Source organism: Centruroides vittatus, unplaced genomic scaffold (genome assembly GCF_030686945.1).
Source record: "Centruroides vittatus isolate TY-2023 unplaced genomic scaffold, ASM3068694v2 contig_1777, whole genome shotgun sequence".
In the NCBI taxonomy this organism is placed as follows: Eukaryota; Metazoa; Arthropoda; class Arachnida; order Scorpiones; family Buthidae; genus Centruroides; species Centruroides vittatus.
The window spans coordinates 864892-877435 of record NW_027121088.1 but is presented as its reverse complement, the minus strand read 5'-3'; the positions used below and the strand labels follow the sequence as shown (position 1 = coordinate 877435).

The 12544-nt window shown below is 28.9% G+C and overlaps 2 protein-coding genes across 2 annotated transcripts in view; one reads left to right on the top strand and one right to left on the bottom strand.

Annotated features, from left to right (window-relative positions):
• Window positions 1-7792, top strand: part of LOC136969365 (glucose-6-phosphate 1-dehydrogenase-like) — a 42930-nt gene extending 35138 nt beyond the window's left edge. Inside the window, exons 10-11 of the mRNA XM_067263500.1 lie at window positions 3792-3961; window positions 6891-7792. Coding sequence (XP_067119601.1) covers window positions 3792-3961; window positions 6891-6981 — 261 coding nt within the window. The 3' untranslated portion in view covers window positions 6982-7792. The remainder of the gene's footprint in view (window positions 1-3791; window positions 3962-6890) is intronic.
• Window positions 1-12544, bottom strand: part of LOC136969360 (centromere protein F-like) — a 352144-nt gene that overhangs the window by 82458 nt on the left and 257142 nt on the right. The window lies entirely within an intron of this gene.

The window sequence follows — 12544 nt, the reverse complement described above, 5'->3', positions numbered from 1 at the left end:
AATACCAAAGTAGGTTAAATGCTATTTTCAGAACACAGTTAAATGCAAAACATACAGTCAAAGCAATAAACACATATGTCATCCCAGTACTCACATATTCTCTTGGAGTTATACATTGGACTCACACAGATCTTGAGCAACTCCAAAGGAAAACAAGAACAACACTTACTAAGCGTAAACAACATCATCCTAAATCCGCCACAGAAAGATTAACCCTTCCACGTAAAGATGGCGGACATGGCCTGATTGACATAGTTAACCTTCACTACAAACAAATACAGTCACTGCAAGAGTTTTTCTACAAAAAACAAGAAACATCACAATTACATAAAGCAGTAACTCTAGCAGACTCAAATAACACACTATTAAACTTACATTCACATCATATGGACACAACACAACATATAAAAAGCATAGACACCATTAAGCAATCGTGGGCTCGAAAGGCACTCCATGGCAGGCATCCTTATGAACTGGCCCAGGATTTTGTTGACAAAACTGCATCAAACAGCTGGTTAGCTCAGGGATGCCTCCTTGGGGAGACGGAAGGATTCATGATTGCCATACAGGATCAAGTCATAAATACTAAAAACTACAGAAAACACATACTCAAAGATGCAACACTCACAAATGACACATGCAGAAAATGTCACATCATGCCAGAAACTATACAGCACATCACCTCTGGTTGCAGGCTCTTGGTACAAACAGATTATTTACACAGACATAATCAAGTAGCAAATATAATACACCAAGAGCTTGCAAAGAAACACAAGATTAGTAGACATCCACGAATCATACTACAAATACATTCCACAGACAGTATTGGAAAACAACACGCACAAAATGTACTACGACAGAGCCATAATCACAGATAAAACAATTTACCACAACAGACCAGACATCATGCTCATTGACAAACACAATAAAATCACATACATTATAGACATATCCATTCCAAACACTCACAATATACAAAACGCATGCACTGAAAAAATTAGCAAGTACACAGAACTCGTCCAGGAAATAAGGCATCTGTGGAGGATGGATAGGGTGCTTATTGTACCTGTTGTTCTCTCTTCTACAGGTGTCATACCACACACACTACACAAAAGCCTGGGCACATTACAATTGAATAGAAACACATACATCACACTACAGAAAGCCACTATATTGAATACATGTCATATTGTGAGAAAATTCCTGAATACAGACACACACACTGATACACTTCTTTAATTTCTGTTTTGGTTACTATGCCTTGACTTAGGTTCGGCATAGTACACAGCCACCGGTGTTAACCAAATATATCTCACTTAACCCAACATAATAATAAAAAATAAAATCAGTAACAATAACTTATTAATTTATACAAGAAAATAAAAAAATCAAATAAAATTTTTTTTCAAAATATTTACAGAAGTTTTTTTTATATGAAAGCTTCTATACAAAAAAAGCTATTTTGCACACAAATCATTCACTATGATTTATGTTTATATTTAAACATAAATCATTTAGTCTGATAGATAGATAGATCATTCCAAAACTATAAGATTCTCATTTCTTTTCTATACTATTATACAAATAATTTCACAAAATTGGAGAAGTAATCAAATGAAAGAAGCAGTATATCTTGTTTAACTCCAGCAATATATTTAATCAACCAAAAACGTTTTTGACCTACTTCTATATGCCTTTTTTGGGTTGTTATTAAATATTATTACAATTAGCTTCTTGCTCTAATATTATTAATTAAATTTTTAATACTACTGTATTATATTTAATGTGTGATAAGCTCTTTAAATATACAATAGTATTAAATTACAATTAGTATTTTTTTATTACTTATATAGAAGTATACGATATACAATAATATTAATTATTTATTATATAGTATTATTTTTTAGCCAAATGAACATTACTGCTATCAATTAGACAGTTTTTTCATTCACATAATTTTTTTATCCAGCTATTTACTATAATCATATATGATGAATATAGCATCCAATATGCTACATTTAAAGTAATTTTTCAAAGTTTGATTTTTTTTTTATTAACTAAATAACAGATTTACTCTACAAGTTCAAAGAACAGTTTATTAAACATGTTAAATTAATATGCCTCAATGTCTTTAATTTATTATAATATTATTTTTGTCTACTAGGATGTATTTTCTATTATCAGGACTTATTAAACTGGTTTTAAGGATTGTGCGCCACAGTTTCACAGATCAGAAATTTTTTATTTGATATACCTGGACACATACATTTAACTATTGCATTTCGGACCTTTCGTCTCTACTCAGCAGGTATTTTTGTAATACATTCTATATAAATTAAAAATAATAAAATAATTTTTAAAAACTCAACATTTTACATTTCCCGATAAAATCTGCTATAAATTCACCGACATTATTATAAAATTCTTACAATTTCTAAACTTTTCCTTAACTGCAGAATCCTTAAAACAAGTCTAATAAGTCCTTATAATAGAAAATACGTCCTAGTAGACGAAAATAATATTATAGTTTATTAAACACTTTATAATTTCATCATCAAAATCTAGAATTATAATAAAATTAATTTTGGCAAAAGATGTAAAAATCAACTTATAACAAATTTTTCAAATTTTATTTTTGTAAATTAAATCAGTATTGTGAAGCAAAAAATAGGAGAATAAAATGTATTATTATTATCAATAATATTCTATTTTAATTCTAAATTCTGACATTTAGGAAACTTGAATGTGCTTAATAAATTATTACTTGGACTTCTAAAGTAAGATGTTATTTAGTTGAATTATTTCACACAAGTTCATTCAAAAAGGCTTTGAAATATTGAATGCTGTTGAAAGAATTATTTAATACTTCAGAATTAACAATTTAAAAACTATAGAAGGTGAGATTTTTAACTGCCAAACAGTATGATTTTTAAAATTTAAACTTGAATGAAGAATATATTAAAGGTATACTTGGCATTTTTCTTTTGACAAGAATAATCATTACTCATATAGGTTTTCAAATAATTAAATATGGAATAAGTAATTAGAGATTGCTGGATTCAATCTTTTAATCCAATGGTCATTAATATCCATTGTTTTGGAAAGCTGTTCATAGATTATGCTAGTTAAGTTACTTTCATTTGATAACAAACAAATAAATTTAGAAATTAAATATTAATAATAATGCTTAATATTACCTAATAAAGATATTAGGTAATATTATATTATAACACCATTAATTTAATGATTAATACTAAGTAATTTGGAACTAGAGGTAGACAATTGGCACCAGCTCTTAACTAAATTAATAATTATAATTTTAATAGTTTATTAAATAATTTAGAATCATCTGGAAGAAGAGAACTGACCCAAAGTCGGGCCTGAACCCGCAACCTCTGCTTGCCATGTGGTGCATTTGCCAGTTGTGCCACCTAGACCCTAAGCGAGCCTTTGCTTCAGATGTATTTAAATTTTAGATATAATCTTATGTGGTGATGGCACCTAATGTCTACCTCTAGTAGAAAATTACATAGCATTAATCATCAAATAGCCCAATTATTTAGATTATGTCTGAAAATCATTTCTTCCATTTAAAAAATGCCAATGCTAATTATATGTTCATATAATAATCAATTATTAAATTAGTTATTGTATTTTTGAAGCTTAAAATGTTTATCCTATTTATTACTTTTTTAATTCATGTAAAAATAAAATGAAATTAAAAGCAAGTTGTTTTACTTAATTAAAAATCCAATTATTTAATGAATTAAAAAGACATTTTTATATTTTAGGATTTAGTTATGCCAGATGCTTATGAAAGATTATTGCTTGATGTGTTTTGTGGGAGTCAAATTCATTTTGTGAGTAGTGACGAACTGTCTGAAGCATGGCGAATTTTCACTCCTCTTCTTCATGAAATTGAAGCAAAAAATATCAAACCTATTCCTTATGTATTTGGCAGGTATGGTATTTAATTTATGAATTACAAAAATATTCCTAATACAGATCAAAAAGAAAAAACAGATAATTAAGGAAACCAAGGGCAGGATTCTTTAATAGAAATGTTTTTGGTCTTTACTTCAACCACTTTACCTGTTTTGAAAAAATAATTTTAGAATGCAGAATATATGCCATGTTCTGTATATGTATTCTTATATAACATTTCATTGGTTTTTTTTTTTTTTTTGAAAGAACTGAAGCTAGTTGAATTAAAGATTGAAAACTTTTCTCTCTTGTTTACATTAATAAAATATATTTCCTTAGATCATTTAGATTAATATGACATTGCTTATTTATCAATTATCCTTGTATGTAGCAGTCTTACCACAGCATTCTATGAAGTGTGGAGGATAGAACTACACCAAATTCCTGATTATTTATGGTAATTAGTGCATAGAGTACCAGAAAACATGGAAAATCCAAAATAGCTTTCTAAACCAGTGTTCCCCAACCTGTGTCATGGCAAGGTTGGGAAACACTGATTTAGAGTGCCTTGGGTGTATCATGAAAAATATTAAATATTTTTTAGAATTTTGAATAAACTCTTTTTTTTTTAAATTTCATTTATCTTTCATCTGATTACCACCAGCTGACCAAAAGGGGAAGGAGGTATTCACTAAAATGCCAATTGCTGCAAAATTTGTGGCATCAGCATACCCCACTCCCAAATGTTGCATGTGTCTATGCTTATGCCAGCATACCAACTCTTTGGAGCTTCTATAAACGTATAAATGTTGCAGATTACCAGCTTAAAGACCAATACTAACTCTTTACACATTGATTCAAATAGTCTTTTTATTTTTATTGTATATTTGTAAAATTGTGAGTTAATACAGAACTACAGTTGTGAGACTAATACAGAAGTTAAACTTACCATGATTTTTATCTTGGTAAGTTTAACTTCTGTATTAGTAAAATCTTTTAAAAATCAATTGTAATTTATTTTAAATTTTAAACATTTTTATTTTATTAAAAATTATGGTATGTCACAGGAATTTTATTGAATTCAAAATTTATCACTAATCCAAAAAGGTTGGGAAACAGTGCTGTAAACTTTAAAAAAACTATTCAGATTTTAAATGAACCAAAGTATATACCGTATTTTACGGACTATAAGACGCTATGGACTATAAGACTCACCTTAATTTTTAAACAATTTAAAAAAAAAATACCTATAAGACGCTACGGACTATAAGACGCACCTGAATTTTGGAGGCAATTTTTCGAAGAAAAAAGTGCGTCTTATAATCCGTAAAATACGGTATACAGTTGAACTCTTACAATGCAATGCAATGAAAGTCCCAAGTTTCATAAGTTGAAATACAGTATATATTAGTCATTAAACATAAAATGCAGATTTCTTTTATTTTCAAAAATATTATGTAGAAATTAAAATTTTTCATTTCTATACATAATTTTTATATTTTTTCCAAGTTATCATATTTTAAAACTAGTAGGTTATCTTTTTCAAATCTGCAGTTTATAGCAAAAGTAATTTTTTCACATATATTCAAAAAACTGAATGTTGCTTATGGTACTTTGTCATTTTACAGTAATTCTAATATTTTGATGATGCATGGATAATTGGAGTTTGATGTATGAAGTGACCACTTTTAGTAGTCATGAATATCTGTGCACAGTTTCAATTTATTGTTATGTTGTTGCATAACAGTCAAATTTAAATAATAACTCATCTTCTTCCTCATTCTGTACAAAGTAGAGATCAGTGATTGAATTTTTTAGCATTGGAATGTTGCATGCTTATTGAAATTTATAGATGTTTACAAAGCATTTATGATAGTGATAAGTGATATATTTACAGAATAAGGGCAGAAAGAATCCTTTTGTATTTTAATCAGGCAAGATTGAACTGCAGTAAGGAAAAAAACAAAGATGCTTGAGAAACTAAAGTTTCAGATTATTCTATCCCTCCTTACCACTTTGATTTAGCACTATCAGACTTCTGGTTGTTTCCAAATTTAAAGAAAGTATTGAAAGATATTGGCTTATTACTGGATTCTGTACAGAATGCATCAAGGAAAAACCAGATTTTTTTTATGCAAGAATACAAAAGTACCATTGTTTTGCTATTTGATGTTCAGTAAACTTTTCATTCATATGTTATATCTGCAATCTAGACTTCTTTCAGCCTCTGATTATTGAGAGTATATTCTGACAATCCAACAATTGTTCTAGCTTTTTTTAAGATCTTTTGTTTCCTATTTTTTGCAGATCTAATTCTTCTTTCTGTGTATCAAATCTATTGTTTTATTCTATCCGTAATTGCTATTTCCTCAAGTGATTCCTCATTTTATTAAATAATTAACTGATCAGAGAAATTGTCATTAATACTGATTTTCTTTTTAATATTATATTTTTGAATGTTTAAATTAATTTTAATTTTTCAATGTAATGATTATTAGACGTTTTGGTGTTTTGTGATATTTAAAAATTTTATAAAGGAACAAAGTTTTATGATTATCTGTAATTTTTTTTTCTCAACATAAATCATTAATTATTTTAACATTTTATATAGAAATAATTTTAAAGTATTCTAGTAAGTACTTTAACAACAAATAAAATTATATATTAATGTACTGTACATACCAACCAATAATCTGTTAATCATTATAAAAACTAAATTATTGTTCTATTCAAGTACTTTATTATTTACAAACTTTACAAAATTTGGTCACTATTAGTATCTTCTTGTTCAATACACAAATTATAATTCTTTAACAAATTTGATTTATCATTCATATTCACAAGTATGCTTAGTACATAGAAAGTTCAATTAACTGACTTTTTAGTTACTCCACATTTATATAACAATATTAATTATGAATAATCTCAAATTTCTAATTTCTGTTTTATTTTTATTTTTTTTAAAGTCGAGGACCAAAAGAAGCTGATGAGCTCCTGAATGAAAAGGGATACAGATTTTATGGTACTTACAAATGGGTCCAACCATCACACTATTGAATCTTTGCATAAATGTAAATGATATCTTTGCTATTATTGTTGTTGTTTTATTTTTTTAAAGAATAGAGTAATATATAAGATTTGTTACACATATCTTGCATTTATTGCATAGGGATTGGGATTATTGCATGGGAAAACATATTTTCTAATTCATAACGTTTTGGTGTATATAAAATGTAATATTTATATAATTATATATTTACATAATTACTTTATTTTCAGTTAATTTAAAGTAAACTAATTAGCTTTTTAATGTATTAAATGTTATATTTTGACAAGATTTAGATATTTTATAGAAGAATTTTTGTATTAACTGTTAAGAAAATGAAAGCTTTTATTGAAAAAAAAGCATTTATTTGGATAATGAAACTTTTTAAAATTTAATATTTTTAACGAGGTTTTAAAATCAAACTGCATTATTCTTTAAAGTTTCTGATATGTTAATTAAAGACTGGTCTGATAAGTTAATCTTCACTATGATTAATTATCTTATTTAGATACTTTTATTATAAATATTCTAAAAATTATCAAATTTACTGTAAATTTACTTTGATGTCTCTTAGTTTGTATCAATATGATTATAATTGTAATTTTTTTTTAATAAGTTTCTTTTATTAAATTTAAGTAAAATTAGTAACAATATAAATTATATCTACTTATGTTATGTAATAAAATATATAATTTTATAAGAATTTATATCCTATGGCAAGGGACCAACCAATAGAAATTTCTTGTTTTCTACAGCTTTTTGCTTTTATTTTTATTATTTAATGAATTTCTTTACTTTATTAAATAAAATATTACAAAAGTTTTTTAGTAAATCTCTTTCATTAATACTTACAGAATAAATCTTTAATTCACACCAAAAGTTCTAATGATTTTTTAAATAAATAATTTATAATCTAAAGTTATTAAATGTCAGAGAGTATAAGGGGTGATTTACAGTAATACCCTGAACTTACGCGATAGGTGGGACCAAGCGATAACCGCGTAAGTCGAATTCGCATAAGTTGGGGTATAATTTTGCACATAAATACATACAAATTATTTTTAATTGGGGCCGGAGACTAAAGAAAACAATAATTTAGAAAAAAATGTTTAATAAAATCTTAGATAATACATATAACAAATTATATTATTAAAATCGTAAATCGAAGTTATTTTGATGTAGAAGGCGTCATAAAATCGAACAAATTCATATGATGGCTCAAAGATTGTTTTTCTCTCGCAAAATTTCCTCATAGCATGCTAATAATTTTTTAATTTCTCGTTTTGTAGAAGAAATGCGCTCTTCGTTGGAGTCTATATTTTCTAAAATTTGTAACCCCTTTTCAATTGAACAGTCACTCAAGTCTCTGTAGATACAACAAACACAGAAATAAATAACACAAAATAAATTGTAGCTATGCGTCGATTCCACGCGACATGTCCAAACATGTAAGCTGAACAATAGTGTGTGGGGGGAGTGAGTAATCAAGATTTGCGTGGCGTTCAAACAAAAGACGAATCGACGATATTTGAAAATCATGTAACTCCGGGTTCGCGTAAGTTGGAGTAGCGTAAGTCGAGGTATCACTGTATTTATATCATGTAAGTCAAGTTTAACTTTTAACTTAAAATTAAAAATGCAACATGACATTTATTATACTATAAAATTACAAATTACTTCAAGTTAATATGTTTATAACAAAATACTAATTTCTATACAATTTTTATATTTTTAAAGTACTAATAATAATGAAAGTTTAAGAAGAAAATTCTAAATAGAATTTCCTTTTTCATTACAAATTTAAATTTTATGTGTGTGTTAAATTTTGTATCTAAATTCTTTGTAGTTTCTTTCCATGGAGAATTTTGGATAATTTACTATTACATAGAGCATAAATTGCCATGTTGATCAACATTTTCATATTTGTATTAGCATACAGAAATGTGGACAAGATTTGGGTAATCATACTTTGAATTTTAATGTTTATGTTCATACAAGAGATGATTTCCTAGTTACAAATAACTGGTGTGATTCAAAAAAGAATGCTTTCAAGATCTTTCGAAGATTTCACTTAGAAAATTCTTGATAATTATTTGGGTACAACCAGTTTGAGATAGCTGAATTTGTAGATTTTTCCTCTGTTATATTTACATTGAATCACAAAGGTTAACTTATTACACTAAATGATCAACCACATTTTGATCAACCTTTGTAATGAAACTGAAATTTAAAAAAAGTGAAAAAATTTAATTAGCAATGTATCAAGTTCTATAATGTTTTAAATATTACTTTCATATTGAATGCCATTTTAAACTTTTTCTTTTATTATACTTTAACTGATTAAAGCGTTTTGCTTAAAACACCCACAACATAACGACCATAGATACTCTTATTTTTCAATATGACAGATTGGACATGCATATTAAATATTTGGCAAGCTAATTAGCTTGGAGTGTCGCTTCTGTATCTGAAGATGTTTATTCTTTGGTTAAGACTTGGAAAGCATGCAAAGTGTAAACTAGAGTGATGACATAAAACATAGCCAATCCAAAAACATTTGGTTATCTACATGAAAACACATATAATTACTTTTTTTAACGCTAACCTGAATATTCCAGTAATATTCAGGTTAGCATTAATTTTAGAAAGTCTGGGTGGCCAACAGTGGCGTGCCGTGACATTTGATGACAGGGAAGCTGTGTTTCTGTAAGAAGCCGACTTCCAGGGGCAATCAGTTAATTGCGCGTCAGTGATGGTCTAGGGCAGTGGTTCTTAACCTTTTTATACTCGCGGCCCACCAAATATTTCATAATTTTTTTGTGACCCCCATTTTTTAATAATAATTTATATTTGATAATTTACCTATAATAAATTGATTTTTTTATTATTGCTTTATTTTTTATATAATAAATGTAAATCATAATTTTATTATTTCATTATCTATTTAAATAACATTCAAGCTTCACAATTAAACATGAAAACTCATTAATTTTAACAGAAAATAAAATAAGAAACATGTCGATAAATCGATCCAATGTCGATGCTAAAACTAAACTAAAATTAAAACGCCCACTTGTGGTAAGGATTTTGCATAACTTTTGCAAAAATATTTAAATTTTCAAAGCCTACTATTTTTCCTAATTATTTTTAAAATTCCAAGCATTAATAGTTTCTTAAAATTGCTTTGGAATAAAAGAAGTAAATACTGCGGTGTAAGTAGCATATTTACATTTATTTCTTCTGTACTAACAAAGTTGTATGTAGGAAGAAATACAAAATAAATAAATAAAAACTAAATACGAAAACTTTATCTTTCTTATTTCACTTTTCAATACGATATTCGGATTATACATCAATTTTCTTATTATTATATTCTGAAGGAAATTTTGCATAATTTGGCGGCTCCCGGCAAACTTCTTACGGACCCCCAGGGGCCGCGGCTCCCTGTTAAGAATCACTGGTCTACGGTCCATTCGTATTCATTTGTTCGATAAGCCAGTAAAAACTGTAGACTTCTCTAAATGTATTTTTAATATCACAATTACATTCCGAATCGCTAGCCACGATATAAGCGCTAAAATTAAAAATAAATTATAAAAACTTACTCGGTGAAATAAAATGTGCGGTGGATATACATACCTGGTACAATGTATTGTTCGATTGTATTAATATACTTTTAAAGAAAATTATAATTAAAATATAGCTTTGTAAAGAAACGTACATAAAAATAACATAAAATATTCTTTACTTTTTAAATCTTAAAACAATCCACTTAGTCAAATAACTTGATACGAGTAGCTAATGGATGGAACTAGTGACGGTCCAGGTAGGTGTGTAGTAAGTGTGTGCGTGCCAAATCCCGAGGGTGCCGATACCGGTCAATGTCAAATGCCTCTTTTGTCGCATCACTAGTATATCTCAAAGGACGCCACAGGGCTGTTGTAAATTTTAAACGTTTCTCACCGTAGCTGTAAAAATCTATGTTAAACTTAATAGTCATTCGTTTTCTAACTAATTCGTTTTAATACCAGGTGTACACGGAAATCAGTTTCCCACTGTACTGAGCGAGTGATTGGTTCTGTTAAGCTTTTGTTGAAGTAAAATTCTGGCTCTTTCAACAGGATTTTATTTATGTCCCCATTCCCTAATCTCTTAATTATTTAGTCACTTCTTAAGTAGAAATAAGTCGAAACCAGTTACTTTGTACCTGAATATCTGTAGTCTTGGGAACACAGTGGAAAGACAAATTTTTATGACAACGGATATATAAATCGTAAATTTAAGGAAAATAAATTCTAGAGCTTTTTTTTTTTGTACCATTGTATGTACTGTACGTCTCATTCATTAAATTTGGTTGTAAATGATGCTGCCAAAGTAACAGTTAATTTTTAACACTGTACTAGAATTGTACACGTTTTTTCTGCATCCCCTTACAGATGGGACATACTAAATCGTAATATCACCGGTTTAACATTGAAATCCGTAAGTAATATAAGGTGGGAGAGCGGAATAAACGCAGAATAAATATATCAAATATTTTAATGGATTTTTTTAAAACTCCTGTCAACTATACAGAACTATCATAAAAACGTGCCAGTAAACTCCTATCGGTTGGGTTGTTATAAATCTAGTCTAGGGTGGGCAACCCTTTTTATAACATGGGCCAGAATAAATTTTACGTTTTTTTCAGCGCCGTAGTAGTTAATTGACGCCTTCTTGTGACTCGTAATTTTTTTAGTCTGCAAATATGAAATAAATAAATAAAAAGTTAATTACTACATTTATTTTTTTATCGTTTTCGAAAATTACAAAGAATTGGAAAAATAACTATTAATTAGTTATTTTTCCAATTTAATAATCTATTAAAGATCTCGCGGGCCGGATAGAAACTTTTCGCCAGCCGTAGCTGGCCCGCGGGTTGCCGTTGATCTAGTCTGCTCATGATTCACATAATTGGGCGAGGGTGGCCGAATATCTAGAAGGCGGCTAACAGCCCACAACCGCTCCGGGATATAAAGTCGCGTACTCTTTACGCGTGTGTCGCTTCTACCAGCTAAACCGCGACGTTGGTGCTCTGTAAAGCGCATGCGCCAATGCCTATAATCTGGCTGCTTGGAAGTTGACAAACAGGCGGCTAACAGCTCAGAACCGGTTCGGGTTATAAAGTTGGACTCCGTACGCGTGTGTCGCTTCTACCAGCTAAACCGGGTGAGGTTGGTGCTCTGTAAACCGCATGTGCTAATGCCTATATAATCTGGCTGATTAGAAACTGACCCGGTTTCGACATTCCTTCCGCCACCGAATTATTCGAATATACAATAGCAATCTTATCGTTTTTTTTTCACGTGTAGTATAGAAATTTGTAAAAGATACATAATGCAGTTATAATAAAATATTCATTTTAATTAATTCAAAGTACGTTAAAATATGAAAATTTATATTATATAAAATACAAGGGAAGGTCATTGGAAGGTGGAATCGACGCTTCCATCGCTTCCAATGACGGCACGCCACTGGTGGCCAAGGTTGCGGCAGCGTTTCTCAACCTGTGGTGCCGATGATAGGACAGGTGGT